Raw genomic sequence first — 16,807 nt, 5'->3', positions numbered from 1 at the left:
TACCTCCCTTTCGTTCCTAAGGTAATGAGAAGTGGACCTGGTTGGTTGGGTTCCTGCATGTTTCTTACATTTTTCAGAGGCTTCTGTTATTTTGTAGTCTCATTCATTTTTCAGTCAAAAGAATATCCAAGGAATGTGCCAGAAAACCCAACAAGAAAGTATGTAGAGAAGAAGGTATGTAAGCTAACAAAGGAATTTAAAGGAGCAGAGTGACTTGGGAGTTGGCTCAAAGCCAAAATCACAGCCTCATCGTCTTTGAAAGTTAAACCCAGTAGAGACCAATAAATGTCGGACAGAGGTGTGTGTGCATGTGTATGTGTTCAGAGATTAAGTGTTTTCCTGAGAGTAAGATTATTCCACACAATAACATCCACCCATGACATGTTTATTTGAATACAATTAGATTTTTTTATTTCATTAGAAAACAAATCAACATATTGACTTCAAAACGTTGCTGTTGGTACAATATGTAAACAGCCTAGTTTTTTTCTAAAACAAGACAAGAAAAAGGAGACTAGATCATATTTCCTCTCTCTGCTTAAAGAACAGACATGCTTCGTTCTTTTTACAGTAATGCAATTTTGGACTGATTTTCTGAGACACTGATTGGATATCACTATCTTCCTTGGCGGTCAATCGTGTTATTTTTGAATTCTCTTGTTCTTTCTTGTTTTTTTTCCTCCCTCGTGTGAATCCTAGGGACCCAAATCAACAGTCAAGGAGCGGATTTCTCTCACAGTGACAGTGAAGGTATTTTTTTGTGCTCAAAGTTTAATACACAACTTTTTGATTTTTGAAATTTCCACAGACCTTCATCTTCGATTTCTTGACAAACCTTTTACACCTCAGAAGTAGTTCAACCTTAGTTTATCAGTTTGCATGCAAAGTCAATATCAAGTCACTTGATTTTCTCAGCGCCTTCGCTATTTCACTCTTAATTGATTTGATCTGGACATCCATATCATATCTGCAGTATTTTTGGTGTCATGGATTTTTTGGGGGACACTTGATACGGATTGCTCCCTCTAACAGCCCCCTGAAGGTAAATGTAGGTATGCTGGTCAATTTGTTATTGATCCCAAATGTACTGTACTCCATTTGTACAATGGGTTATTGTATGGGTTATTTCTTGTCTCCTTGTCTCAGGGGAAGTCAACCATGTTCCTGGAGATCCACAGGATATGCAGGATTTGGCTTTAACCGCCTGGAAGACCAGGGCCCAGATTCACAAAACACTTATTTTATTTTTTAACAATTGTAAATATTATTTCTCCCCATTGGTAGTTAGTCATGTCGCTGCAACTCCCATATGGACTCGGGAGAGGTGTGCGTCCTCTCAATCACAACCCAGCCAAGCAAGCCGCACCAATGTGTCAGAGGAAACACCGTACACCTGGTGACTGTGTAATTTTAGGTAGCTATCTAGCATATCATGTTAGCATATTTTTAATGAGATTACTGTTCTAAAACATGTTCTTAGGTTTAAAATAATCAATACTGAAACTTTCAGATGAAGTTTGTGAGTGAATTAAACATGTTAATTGGCTTTTATGAGCTTTTTCTCTCACTGCCCTGAGTTTAAGACAAGGGTTTCGCTGTCTTGGAAAAAAGAACATTTCCAATAACTGGATTTTCAAGAATCAAATTTCTTCTTAACTTTTTGCTTTAAGGAGAAACATAAGAAATAGCGCAATACATTTTCCAATAACCTTTTTGAGGAATAGCAACTTTGCTTAACTTTCTTCTCAAGACTTTAGTTAAGGGGGAAAATGGCAGTTAAAAATAAATGTATTCTTAAGAAGGTTTTGTGAATCTGGGTCCAGGTGTGTTGAATTTAGTCAATCACTCCACTGATCAATTAGCTCAGTTGGTCAGTTAAGTGATTGACTAAATTCATCACACCTGATCTTTCAGGTCGGTTAAAGCTCCTGGCTCTCCAGGAACAGGGTTGCATTCCCATGGCCAATCAACAAAGAGCTCATTTTTTTCAGCACTATAAATTGGACGTGAGTGCAATAAATGTACACATACAGTACCTCTTCATGTTTGAAAAAGTGACAATTTTGCTGTGTCTTCTAGGGATCACAGACTGTGATGTCTATAACCAACTGCATCTTATCTCAAAGTCTCCTCCACTATACTCTGTGGGTCTCATGGGAAGACTGTACGAGGGACTCATGTGGATGAAGCTATTACTATTCAATACATACTGTGCTATTCAGGAGGTTGACTGTGGTGTAGGAGATTTGTGTCGTCTGTTGTTTTATGGCAACCCACACCTCTCACATTGACATGGAACTTACAATTCAGGTCATATGCATTGTTCTGACCAACTAGATCTAATTGTTGTTTTCGATGCAAAGTAAGTTGGGTACTGCAATTGAACCACTAATATGACACATGCAATGCCTGAAGCAGCATGCTCTGTTGAACACAACAGTGAGCAAATATAGTATGAACCAGATAAACTTTAGGGATACTGCATGTGTAAAAAGTATTGCTAATAATAGAATAGTTGTAAATGGCTCCAGTATGAACACAGTTTTGTGGGGGTAAAAGAGTGAGCTTGACATAATATAGCGATTTTTACATTTATTTTATTATTTTTCTACTGCACGTTCCCTGTTAGGCCTGTATGATGAGTATCCTTGCTTTGCATTCTTGTCTCCATTGGTTCGTCACAACCATGACCTTAATCACCCAAGCACATCTGCTAAAATCGATGCCATTACCTTGAGCTTACCTTCAGCTTTAGTGGTGTAAATGTTGCTGAGTCTAGTTTCTGGGAGGGTTTACAGTATTCTGATGTTGCATTGCATTACCTTGTCTTTAAAGCTTTACTGTACAAAGCGTAAATGGCTGATTCTCTCTGCAGACATTCGGGACACTGAGGCTAGGCCCGTGATGGTCTACATCCATGGAGGATCATACATGGAGGGGACAGGGAATATGATTGATGGGAGTGTGCTGGCCAGCTATGGGAATGTCATCGTCATCACTCTCAACTACAGGGTCGGAGTACTAGGTGATGAGATTCTCTTACTGTCTCTGAATGGTGTTTGTGGACATTCATTTCATCCTTGAAGAGTACATACAGTACTGGCATAGGATTGATAAATGTTCTTCTCATAACGTTGATCTCCACACAGAGATCCTATTTAAGTTAGAGTTCTAATATGTTATTCTATGGATCTCCCTCCCACCAGAGTTTGAATTTGTTACATTTCTATGACTTGCTATATGACTCATTTTCTCCTGATGTATAATCCCAGGTTATGAAGGCAAGGTATTTTTTAGTATGTTGATATTGTATTGATGGGAGTAAGATTAGAATTGCAACAATGTAATGTCCTCCGTCAGAGGGCCAATGGTTGTGACTTGTCGTATACAAGCTACAATATTCCAAAACACTGCTTCAATCAGTTTTTTTTAGGTGAATTTATCTAACCTGTGGAGAGATTGAGCGCTTTTGGCAGCCTATATGATTTTAAATAAGAGGGGATGCAGGAGTCACAGCCAAGGTCGAGAGTCTTTCTTGTAGGAGTGACACTTCATCTATCTCTGTGCGAGGGGCGGAAAGGGCCTGCCCCCCTCTCCGTGATTGATACTGGTGCTCTCTTGGCTCTGCCCCAAGGTAGACTGCCTCTATACACACAGCATAGTGGAGAAAAGGACAGGTTGCAACTCAAGGAGCCGTGCAGCGAGAGTGCCCTTATGAGAAGGGTCAATGGTGTCAGGAACAGAAGAGGTTTGTGGAGGCAGAGGAGAAGAATGATGGTATGGTATGCTGAACCACAGATAAGTGTTAAAGAAATCACCTAAATAACACTAATATCTTCTTCTGTATATTCCAGGGTTCCTCAGTACAGGTGACCAGGCAGCTAAAGGGAACTATGGACTCCTGGACCAGATCCAAGCCCTGCGTTGGATCAGCAAGAACATCGGCTATTTTGGAGGAGACCCGGGTCGCATCACTGTCTTTGGATCTGGGATTGGAGCCTCCTGCGTCAGCCTGCTCACACTGTCCCACCACTCTGAGGGTAAGCCGAAGATTCAACCTGGGGAGACAGGGCAGGAGGGATGGGTTAGTCACCAGTGAATCGCATGATCAATGCAGCAGCCTTCATATATATACTGAACAAAAATATGAACGCAACATGCAACAATTTCAAAGATTTCACTGAGTTACAGTTCCAATAAGGAAATCAGTCAATTAAAATAAATACATTAGGCCTTAATCTATGGATTTCACATGACTGGGAATACAGATATACATCTGTTGATCACAGATACTTTTGGTAAAGTAGTGTATGTGGACACCTGCTTGTCGAACATCTCAGTCCAAAATCCTAGCTATAACAGCCTCCACTCTTCTGGGAAGGCTTTCCACTAGATGTTGGAACATTGCTGCAGGGACTTGCTTCCATTCAGCCACGAGCAGTAGTGAGGTCAGGCACTGATTTTGGGCGATTAGGCCTGGCTCGCAGTCAGGCCCAATTCATCCCAAAGGTGTTCGATGGGGTTGAGGCTCTGTGCAGGCCAGTCAAGTTCTTTCACACCGATTTCGACAAACTATTTCTGTATGGACCTCGCTTTGTGCACGTGGGCATTGTTATGCTGAAACAGAAAAGGGCCTTCCCCGAACTGTTGCCACAAAGTTGGAAGCACAGAATTGTCTAGAATGTCATTGTATTGTGTGCGGCTGCTCGGCCATGGAAACCCATTTCATGAAGCTCCGGACGAACAGTTCTTGTGCTAACTTTGCTTCCAGAGGCAGTTTGGAACTCAGTAGTGGGTGTTGCAACCGAGGACAGACCATTTTTACACACTTCAGCACTCGACGGTCCCGTCCTGTGAGCTTGCTCCTAGACGTTTCCACTTGACAATAACAGCACATACAGTTGACTAGGGCAGCTCTAGCAGAGCTGAAATTTGACGATCTGACTTGTTGGAAAGGTGGCATCTTATGACGGTGCCACATTGAAAGTCACTGAGGCCTCCAGTAAGGCCATTCTACTGGCAATGCTTGTCTATGGAGATTGCATGGCATTTTGCTCTATTTTATACACTTATCAGTAACGGGTGTGGCTGAAATAGCCACGTCCACTAATTTGAAGGGGTGTCCACATACTTTTGTATATAGTTTACCTTAAAAAAAAGTAGGGGCATGGGTCAGAAAACCAGTCAGTATCTGGCGTGACCACCATTTGCCTCATGCAGTGTGACACATCTCCTTCGCATAGAGTTGATCAGGCCTTTATTGTGGCCTGTGGGATGTTGTCCCACTCGTCCTTCAATGGCTGTGCGAAGTTGCTGGATATTGGCGGGAACTGGAACACGCTGTCGTACACGTCGATCCAGGGCATCTCAAACATGCTCAATTTGTGACATGTCTGGTGAGTATGCAGGAAGGAAGAACAGGGACATTTTCCGTTTCTAGGAATTGTGTACAGATCCTTGCAACATGGGGCTGTGCATTATCATGAAACATGAGGTGATAGCTGCAGATGAACTGGCACGACAATGGGCCTCAGGATCTGGTCACGGTATCTGTGTACTTAAATTGCCATCGATTAAATGCAATTGTGTTCGTTGTCCGTAGCTTATTTCTGCCCATAACTTAACCTCACCGCCACAATGGGGCACTCTGTTCACACCGTTGACATCAGCAAACCGCTTGCAAACAGAACGGCATTCACGCTGTCTGCCATCTGCCCAGTACAGTTGAAACCAGGATTCATCCCTGAAGAGCGCACTTCTCCAGCATGCCAGTGGACATGAAAGGGGAGCATTTGTCCACGGAAGTTGGTTATGAAGCCGAACTGCAGTCATGTCAAGACCATGGTGAGGATGACGAGCACACAGATGAGCCTTCCTGAGACGGTTTCTGACAGTTTGTGCAGAAATTCTTCAGTATTGCAAATCCACAGTTTCACCAGCTGTCCGGGTTTCTGGGTTCAGACGATCCGGCAGGTGAAGAAGACGGATGTGGAGGTCCTGGGCTGGAGAGGTTACACGTGGTCTGTGGTTATGAGGCCAGTTGGACGTACTGCCAAATTCCCTAAAATGACATTGGAGGCGGCTTATGGTAGAGAAATATACATTAAATTATCTGGAAACGGCTCTGGTGGGCATTCCTGCAGTCAGCATGCCAATTGCACGCACCCTCAACTTTAGACACTTGTGATTAAACTGCATATTTTAATGGCCTTTTATTGTCCCCAGCACAAGCTGTTTAATCAGCCTCTTGATCTGCCACACCTGTCAGGTGGGTGGATTATCTTGGCAAAGGAGAAATGCTCAATCACAGGGATGTAAACAAATGATTGCATAAAATTTTTCAGGGATAATTTATTTCAGCTCATGAAACATGGGACCAACACTTTACAAGTTGCGTTTATATTTTTGTTCAATGTAGTTCCGTCACAAAATTCACACACACGGCCCAGTGATTCATCAGCCTGTAGTTATCACAGACACATACTAGATACTACTTTATATGACACTTGATCTCGTAATATAGCTTCACGTGGAGCATTAACATGAATGTGTTGTGCTCTCTCGTCTTGCTTCAGGGAAGTGGCATTATTCACAGATCTACTGTATCATCAGCTTTTCTCTTCACCTTGTTGCTTTTATGCAAAAATGAAATATGATATTTCTGTATTATTTAGTGCTTTAGATCTAACTGTATACAACCCCTATCCTCAACTAAATCTGTATGAATTGAGGTTTTATCACAATCTATCATCAACTATATCAAGTGCAACTCCAAATGGGTCCAATTGAGTCCTTCAGAGGAAGTGAAGTGTTTGGATATGTGGCTAGGGTGGTGGGGGTAGTTGTGGAGTTAAGTGATGGCTATTGTTCCCCTCTCGTCAATCTAATCAGACTAAAAGCTTTCCCTCTTATAGCATGAACCTGTTTAACAGAAACGCCTATAAATTCAAGGTAATGCATGGATGGAGTCTAACTATCTATCTCACTACACTATCTATCAATTTAACTTTATTTATTTACATCTATACATCAAGAGATGTGTGCACAGCACATACTGTTCAGTATCTATTAGTCAATACCATGGTCTTTAAACCTCACTTTGTTTTACACTCACTAATTTACCCCCGGCGTTTTAGAGCGATTTGCTGATATCTTTTCTTATCCTCACCGGAGTATACGGAAGGAGGGTTGTGAATGAATTAATGACACTCAATCTAAAACAAAAACAGTGGCATCTGTGCCTTTACATCTCACACACACACACACACACACACACACACACACACACACACACACACACACACACACACACACACACCACCTCCTCTCCTCTAATCAATCAGCCCTTTATTACATCAGACCACACAGCTCTAACGGCAGCACAGCCAGCTTAGGCCCCTCACTGAGATTTGTGTGAGCCAGCGTCATACTGTGGTATACAGACAGACTACCCACTCAGTCTTTATATCATGCATTTTTTCAAGCATTAATCAAGACCGATGATGACCGTTGCCGATATAAAATAATACAAATCACTTGGAGAATGTACCATTTTTAGACATACAAAAAAGCATAAATTGAAATGTTTTTCCACTGCCTGGCTTTGTAAAATGAGCTAGTTTCACAACAGGCCATATTTGGTTTGGTGGGTTCATAACAAAATCAAAAACAGGAGGGTCAGTGAAGTGAATCCTTTAAGGGACTGAAGAGCAGTGGGGTTTGTCCTTTAAGGGACTGAAGAGCAGTGGGGTTTGTCCTTTAAGGGACTGAAGAGCAGTGGGGTTTGTCCTTTAAGGGACTGAAGAGCAGTGGGGTTTGTCCTTTAAGGGACTGAAGAGCAGTGGGGTTTGTCCTTTAAGGGACTGAAGAGCAGTGGGGTTTGTCCTTTAAGGGACTGAAGAGCAGTGGGGTTTGTCCTTTAAGGGACTGAAGAGCAGTGGGGTTTGTCCTTTAAGGGACTGAAGAGCAGTGGGGTTTGTCCTTTAAGGGACTGAAGAGCAGTGGGGTTTGTCCTTTAAGGGACTGAAGAGCAGTGGGGTTTGTCCTTTAAGGGACTGAAGAGCAGTGGGGTTTGTCCTTTAAGGGACTGAAGAGCAGTGGGGTTTGTCCTTTAAGGGACTGAAGAGCAGTGGGGTTTGTCCTTTAAGGGACTGAAGAGCAGTGGGGTTTGTCCTTTAAGGGACTGAAGAGCAGTGGGGTTTGTCCTTTAAGGGACTGAAGAGCAGTGGGGTTTGTCCTTTAAGGGACTGAAGAGCAGTGGGGTTTGTCCTTTAAGGGACTGAAGAGCAGTGGGGTTTGTCCTTTAAGGGACTGAAGAGCAGTGGGGTTTGTCCTTTAAGGGACTGAAGAGCAGTGGGGTTTGTCCTTTAAGGGACTGAAGAGCAGTGGGGTTTGTCCTTTGTTTTCCAGACATATCTGCTTGGGTTAGTGGATGTGCTGTATGGCCTGGTAGCCTGATGCTACACATCAACTCAATGCTCAGGGGTTTGCACTGCTACTAGTATACCACTACTATTGCACATCCATTCTGACCTTGCAAACATAGTGTCTTCAGAGAAAGTTAAAAAAAACACTATTCAATTTGAAGACACACCTTGCAGTCATGTGACTAACCAATTTCGAATGATCACAAAAATATTCATACGGAGTTTCATGCCTCCTTATTCCAGGATTGATTTAGGCCACTTTGCCTTAGTTTACCCCAACCCTGGTGGTCAGGCAGCGCGTAGCTCCACCCACACCGCCTGACGTATACCCACCAAAACCACCCCAATAACCGTCAGAGGGGTATTGATGATCCATTATATTGACATGATGGTCAAGTGACCGCTCTAACAATGGAATACGTGTCCTCAAAGGTGGAAGGCAGGCGAGATCAGGTGGGACCATTCTAGTCAGTGAGAGGGCAGATGCACATGTGAACAACGGGCACAACTCGGCTATAAAGATGAGGGGTGTTGAATATTCGATGAGGGGTGTTGCATCAACCGCCTGAATTTGATGGTATTTCAAATTCATCGACTTCATGAATATGCATAGCTTGTCTTGAATTTCAACAGGGACAAATACGATATAAAGTGTTTTTTCTCAAAGTTGCTGGGATGTTAGACTTATATCAGTACACTCGTAACAACCTAAGCATATTCTGAATGGAAATGGAGGAAAACTAAACTTCAGGAGGACCTATCATCCTTCAACTCCCTCCTCTCTACCTTCTATTCCTCTGTATCTACTGCTAAAGCCGTTTTCTATAACTACATTTCAAGCTTCTTCCTCCAACCCTGGGAAACTCTTCTTTGCTTTGTCTTCCCTCCTTAATCAACCACCTTTTCCTCCTCCCTCTCTTCGGACGACTGTCAACCACTTTGAAAAAAAAGTTGACAACATCCGCTCCTCATTCACTGTTCCCACTCATACAGAACTACCCTACACCTTGACCTCTCCCCTGTCTCTCCAGATGAAATTCTGCGACTAGTGATGTCCGGCTGCCCAACAACCTACCACCTTGACCCCACCCCCTCCTCTCTTCTCCAGACCATCTTTGGAGACCTCCATTCCTCACTTCCCTCATCTCATCCCTGACCACTGGCTGCAACCTCTCTGACTTAAAGATGGCCAGAGTTCTCCCCTCCTCAAGAAACCAACAATCGACCCCTCTGATGTCAACTACAGACCACCATCCCTTCTTTTTTTTCTTTCCAAAACACTTGAGTGTGCTGTCTCTGACCAATTCTCTCATTATCTCTCTTATTATCTCCCTCAGAACTATCTTCTTGACCCTAACCAGTCAAGGCTCACACAGCTGAAACCGCTCTCGTCTGTGTAAGAGGCTCTCCACTCTGCTAAAGCTGACACTCTCTCCTCTGTTCTCATCCTCCTAGATCTATCCACTACCCTCAACACCGTGAACCATCAGATCCTCCTCTCCAGCCTCTCAGTGTTGGACATCTCAGGCTCTACACACTCTGAATTACGTCCTATTTTTTTATTTTTTATTTCACCTTTATTTAACCAGGTAGGCTAGTTGAGAACAAGTTTTCATTTACAACTGCGACCTGGCCAAGTTACAAATGGAATAAACAAGCGTACAGTCAATAACACAATAGATTTTTAAAAATTCTATATACAGTGTGTGCAAATGGCATGAGGAGGTAAGGCAATAAAAAGGCCATAGTGGCGCAGTAATTACAATTTAGCAAATTAACACTGGAGTGATGGATGTGCAGATGATGATGGGCAAGTAGAAATACTGGTGTGCAAAGGAGCAGAAAAGTAAATAAAAACAATATGGGGATGAGGTAGGTAAATTGGATGGGCTATTGACAGATGGGCTATGTACAGCTGCAGCTGCTCAGATAGCTGATGTTTAAAGTTAGTGAGGGAAATATAAGTCTCCGGCTTCAGCGATTTTTTTTTAATGATTATTATTATTTTTTTGCGCAATTCGTTCCAGTCATTGGCAGCAGAGAGCTGGAAGGAAAGGCGGCCAAAGTAGGTGTTGGCTTTGGGGATGACCAGTGAGATATACCTGCTGGAGCGTATGCTACGGGTGTTGTCGTCGTGACCAGTGAGCTGAAATAAGGAGTGAAGGAGGCTTTGTTGTGAAATGGGAAGCCGATTATAGATTTAATTTTGTCGGGCGGGTGCGGGCAGCAAACGGTTGAAAAGCATGCATTTAGTTTTTACCAGCGTTTAAGAGCAGTTGGAGGCCACGGAAGGAGTGTTGTATGGCATTGAAGCTCGTTTGGAGGTTAGTTAACACAGTGTCCAAAGAAGGGCCAGATGTATACAGAATGGTATCATCTGCGTAGAGGTGGATCAGGGAATCACCCGCAGCAAGAGCGACATTGTTGATATATACAGAGAAAAGAGTTGGCCCAAGAATTGAACCCTGTGGTACCCCCATAGAGACTGCCAGGGGTCCGGACAACAGACCCTCCAATTTGACACACTGAACTCTGTCTGAGAAGTAGTTGGTGAACCAGGCGAGGCAGTTATTTGCGAAAACAAGGCTGTTGAGTCTGCCAATAAGAATACGGTGATTGACAGAGTCGAAAGCCTTGGCCAGGTCGATGAAGACGGCTGCACAGTACTGTCTTTTATCGATGGCAGTTATGATATTGTTTAGTACCTTGAGCGTGGCTGAGGTGCACCCGTGACCAGCTCGGAAACCGGATTGCACAGAGGAGAAGGTACGTGGGATCCGAAATGGTCAGTGATCTGTTTATTGACTTGGCTTTTGAAGACTTTAGAAAGGCAGGACAGGATGGATATAGGTCTGTAACAGTTTGGGTTTAGAGTGTAACCCCCTTTGAATAGGGGGATGACCGCGGCAGCTTTCCAATCTTTAGGGATCTCGGACGATATGAAAGAGAGGTTGAACAGACTGGTAATAGGGGTTGCAACAATGGCGGCGGATAATTTTAGGAAGAGAGGGTCCAGATTGTCTAGCCCAGCTGATTTGTACGGGTACAGGTTTTGTAGCTCTTTCAGAACATCTGCTATCTGGATATGGGTGAAGGAGAAGCTGGGGAGGCTTGGGCAAGTAGCTGCAGGGGGGGGGTGCGGAGCTGTTGGCCGGGGTTGGGGTAGCCAGGAGGAAAGCATGGCCAGCCGTAAAGAAATGCTTAATGAAATTCTCGATTATCGTGGATTTATCGGTGGACGTCTAGCAGTTGGCAGCTGGGAGGAGGTGCTCTTATTCTCCATGGACTTTACAGTGTCCCGAAGCTTTTTGGAGCAAAATTCTGTTTGAAAAAGCTAGCCTTTGCTTTTCTGACTGACTGCATGTATTGGTTCCTGACTTCCCTGAAAAGTTGCATATCGTGGGGACTGTTCGATGCTAGTGCAGTCCACCACAGGATGTTTTTATGCTGGTCGGGGGCAGTCAGGTCTGGAGTGAACCAAGGGTTATATCTGTTCTTAGTTCTACATTTTTTGAAAGGGGCATGCTTATTTAAGATGGTGAGAAAATTAGTTTTAAAGAACGACCAGGCATGCTCAATTGACGGGATGAGGTCAATATCCTTCCAGGATACCCGGGCCAGGTCGATTTAGAAACGCCTGCTTGCAGAAGTGTTTTAGGGAGCGTTTGACGGTGATGAGGGGTGACCGCGGACCCATAGCGGATGCAGGTGGTGATTGCTGAGATCCTGATTGAAAACAGCAGAGGTGTATTTGGAGGGCAAGTTGGTCAGGATAATATCTATGAGGGTGCCCATGTTTACAGATTTAGGGTTGTACCTGGTGGGTTCCTTGATAATTTGTGTGAGATTGAGGGCATCTAGCTTATATTGTAGGACTGCCGGGGTGTTAAGCATATCCCAGTTTGGGTCACCTAACAGAACGAACTCTGAAGATAGATGGGGGGCAATCAATTCACATATGGTGTTCAGGGCACAGCTGGGAGCTGAGGGGGGTCTACAACAGACGGCAACCGTGAGAGACTTATTTCTGGAGAGATTCATTTTTAAAATTAGAAGCTCGAACTGTTTGGGCATAGACCTGGAAGGTATGACAGAACTTTGCAGGCTATCTCTTCAGTAGATTGCAATTCCTCCCCCTTTGGCAGTTCTATCTTGATGGACAATGTTGTAGTTGGGGATGGAAATCTCAGAATTTTTTGGTGGCCTTCCTAAGCCAGGATTCAGACACGGCTAGGACATCAGGGTTGGCGGAGTGTGCTAAAGCAGTGAGTAAAACAAACTTAGGGAGGAGGCTTCTGATGTTAACATGCATGAAACCAAGGCTTTTTCGGTTACAGAAGTCAACAAATGAGAGCGCCTGGGGACACGCAGGGCCTGGGTTAACCTCCACATCACCTGAGGAACAGAGGAGGAGTAGGACGAGGGTACGGCTAAAGGCTATCAAAACTGGACGTCTAGTGCGTTGGGGACAGAGAATAAAAGGAGCATATTTCTGGGTGTGTTAGGATAGGTTCAGGGTGTAATGTACAGACAGGGGTATGGTAGAGTGCGGGTACAGTGGTGGTAAACCCAGGCAGTGAGTGACGATAAGAGAGGTTGCATCTCTGGACGCAGTTATGCTGGGTGAGGTCAACGCGTAGGTGGGACAAAGGAGGTATCTGAGGCATGTTGAGTGGGACTAGGAGCTCAGAAAGTAAACTAAAACAATGATAACTATCCTAAACAACAGTATACAAGGTATATTGACATTTGAGAGAGACATAAAGCGAGGCATAAAGCAATCACAGGTGTTGATTAGGAGAGCTAGCTAAGACAACAACGGGTAAGACAACAACAGCTAATCAGCTAAGACAACAACAACAGGTAAAATGGCGATGAATGGGCAGAGAGGGTAAGTTAACTACACACATGGCCTGAGTTCGAGGCTGGGGTCGACAGATAAACAAAATGGAGTACCGTGATTAATGAACAGTCCAGCAGGCATCAATTATGTTTCAGAGTGATCATAGGGTCTAGTGAACTGCAATAGATGCAACAGGGAAGCCGCTGGGTAGTCGTTTCTACGCTAGCAAGCGAGAGACACGGCGTTCAAAGTTAGCAGGCCGGGGCTAGTAGAAGTCTGCTCCGACGTCCGGCAAAGGCCTGTTGTGGACACAACGGATGGAGTTACATCGGCAGAACAGTCCTGGTGGAACGGCGGGCTCCGTGTTGACAAAGGGTCCAGGCCAATTGGCGAAAGAGGTATTGTAGCTGTAGTAATTTTGTTTGCTAGCCGGGAGATGCGCCTGGCTCGCGGCTAACTGGTGCTAGCTTCGGGACAGGGGCGTAAGCCACAATAGCACTCAGTAGCAGCTAGCTAGCAGTGATGATCCGATGCAAAGGTCCAGAGCTTACGGCAAGAATCCAGTGGAGTAGTGGTGGATTCTAGTTGTGTTGGGGTAGAGTTCGAGAGGCATCAGCTGTGTAGCCGAGTGATCACTGAGCAGGCCGGGAGGTGGGCCTGGCTCAGAGCTAACTTCGGGGCTGGGCCACTCGGTGGCAGCTGTGATGATCAGGAGTAATGGTCCAGGGAATCCGGAATCCGGCTTTGTAGTGGAAAAACAGTCCGATACTGGCAGACTGGCAAGTATTATCCAGGCTAAAAGCGGCTGGAGTCTGTGCAGAAGGTAAAGGCCGTTAGCAGTGGCTGACAATGACTAAATAGCTAGTGGCTAATTAGCTGGTTAGCTTCTGGTGGCTAGCTTCTGATGGAGGTTCTGGCTATAAGGTTAAAAAAAATAGCGGATCCGTATCACATTGGGTGAGGCGGGTTGCCGGGAGGTGTATTTAATTTAAAAATAGAAAAGAGATAAAAAAATAAATAAATTGAAATATATACATACAAAAACCAAAAAATTCCAAATGTACACGGGAGAAACGACAAACCACGTCTGCACTGCTACGCCATCTTGGAATCATGCAGTATAATCACAGTGAATCCTTTAAGGGACTGTAGGGCAGTGGCAGGTCGCTCCTACCAGGTAGTGTGGAGAGGATCTGTGTCTGCACCACGTGTTCTCACTACTGTTGTCCTCAGCTCCAAGACCTCTCCATCACGGTTGACAACTCCATGGTGTTCAACCTTCTTAAGTTCTCCCATGTCACCCCTCTCCTCTGCACATGCCACTGGCTTCCAATCGAAGCTTGCGTCATCTTCAAGACCCTGGTGCTTGCATACGGAGCAGCAAGAGGAACTGCCCCTTCTTACCTACAGGCTATGCTCAAACCCTACATCCCAACCCGAGTACTCCGTTCCGCCACCTCTGGTCTCTTGGCTCTGTCCTGGCACCCCAATGGTTGAACAAGCTTCAGCCTAAAGTCAGGACAGTGGAGTCATCTGAAACCCTACCTCTTTAAAGAGTATCTTAAATAACTCTCACAGCGCCCTCTCACGTTATGAAACGTTTTATATTTGGTTCTATACAATGTTATCCATGGGCCATTCAATGGCCACAAGGAGACGTTTCATGATGCTCAAGGGGATGTGTGGTTCCCAGTAAGTTACCAGGATGTCACTGAGGACCTTGTCAGGACCTTTATACGATGTTCTCAGAACTTTAATGTACTAGTCATAGGATGTTGCGTGACTGTCCCAAGGGAGCATCCCTGCAAACAAACATTTGTTAGGACGTCCTCAAAACGTCATGAAATGGTTGCCTAAAGTGGTCAGGATGTTGTGGTCCTCTGATAGTTTTGTTGTCTTGGGGACCTCCCCGAGTACGTTTTTAGAACGTTCTTGGGACTTTGTGTCATGGTCCCCTGGAGGTTTTGTCTAGCTCCCGGTTTTTCCCAGACGTTGTGTCATAGTCCCTGGAGGGTTTTGTGACTTGGTCACAGGTGTGCCAAACAATTATAAGTAAAGTCATTAAATAATATGGGGTTTTAAGGTAAGTGGTACGCTGTTCAGCTAAAATAGTGTACAAATCTTAAATCTATGACAATAGGACTACATTTGACATAATAACTTAGTACTGACTTTTCAATATGACCCCACCTGGGATTTGGGGTATGCTGATCTTTCTGCTGCACAACAAAGTCTGTAGAATTTCAGAAGTCCCCTACACATTCATACCTATAAGTGCAGAGATGTATTATCAAAAGAGTGCCATCTGCACTGCTATTTTAGTTATCAATTAATGACTATTCTCTCATTGACTTATTTCAGCTATTTATTTGGTTTGGGTTTTGAAAATAGTTGTCTAATGTTGGTGGGGCATATTATTCTGTTTGAATGTTACTCCTGAATCACTATGATAAATATAATAGTTTTTCATGAGAGTATTTTTAACCGAGTTTACATTTACTTTGAAGTCCAAAGTGTAATAATACAGGTGAAATCAGTCATTGACACAGACATGGTGGTGTAGCAGGGGGATAGAAATTCCAGGTTGTGAGTTGAAATCGCAGGTGAAGACAATTACTGTATGAATAAAAATACACAATGTAATCATGTGTGTCAAGTATGTAAGTGAAAACACTTTACAATAAGTTCCATTTATAAAAGGTTTATAATTATGTTATTAACGGTTACTTAACCATTAATGGTTTCTAATACATTTACAAATTATTATCACATTGGTCAAAATAGTGCAATAACTGGTCAGTGTTTGCCAAATAGTGAGCCAATATTTACCTCCATTTATAAATGCACTTACAAATGCTTTTAGGTGAACCCTTATCTATCATAATGCAACCTTGTTTTAAATAGTTGCAAAGTTGAACAATAGTTATTTTCTCTCTTTTGGGTGAGATGCATTGTTCCTCTGTCCCAGGAATTGAAGAGGTTGGATTTCTTGACTGACCTTTAATATCCTGATGCTCCGGCCAAATTTACATCTAGGACATTATTCAATCATTATTACCCTTTACCAGATTATATCAACACACACTTACCACTTCTCTGTGATAGTCCAAATATGGTGAACACTCTGGTGTGAAATGGTAACCGTAATACCTTTGGTTGAAACAGTGGAGGAATCCTCTCACAACATGAGATATTTTTTTGACATTTTCACTTTTGTTGCCAGCGGTTTAGACATTAATGGTTGTGTGTTGAGTTATTTTGAGGGGACAGCACATTTACACTGTTCAACAAGCTGTACACTCACTACTTTACATTGTAGCAAAGTGTCATTTCTTCAGTGTTGTCACATACAAATATGTAATATTTACAAAAATGTGAGGGGTGTACTCACTTTTGTGATATACTGTACATATAAATATATGGATGAGCGATGGTGTGCGGCATAGGCAAGATACAGTAGATGGTATAAAATACAGTATGTACATATGAGATGAGTAATGTAGGCTATGTAAACATTATTCAAGTGGTGTTATTTAAG

General features: G+C 43.6%; 1 protein-coding gene across 5 annotated transcripts in view; it reads left to right on the top strand.

Moving 5' to 3' along the window:
* Positions 1 to 16,807, top strand: part of LOC110533756 (neuroligin-3) — a 32,162-nt gene that overhangs the window by 4,919 nt on the left and 10,436 nt on the right. Inside the window, exons 3-6 of one of the 5 annotated variants that reach the window (XM_021618259.2) lie at positions 115 to 174; positions 700 to 750; positions 2,876 to 3,025; positions 3,855 to 4,040. In XM_021618259.2, the coding sequence (XP_021473934.1) occupies positions 115 to 174; positions 700 to 750; positions 2,876 to 3,025; positions 3,855 to 4,040 (447 nt within the window). The other 4 variants (XM_036990141.1, XM_021618261.2, XM_036990142.1 and 1 more) reach the window with 4 other exon arrangements.

The sequence above is a fragment of the Oncorhynchus mykiss genome, chromosome 10 (assembly GCF_013265735.2).
Source record: "Oncorhynchus mykiss isolate Arlee chromosome 10, USDA_OmykA_1.1, whole genome shotgun sequence".
Taxonomy (NCBI): domain Eukaryota; kingdom Metazoa; phylum Chordata; class Actinopteri; order Salmoniformes; family Salmonidae; genus Oncorhynchus; species Oncorhynchus mykiss.
Note: the sequence above shows the minus strand (reverse complement) of the source record. Positions and strands in the feature narration are given on the sequence as shown.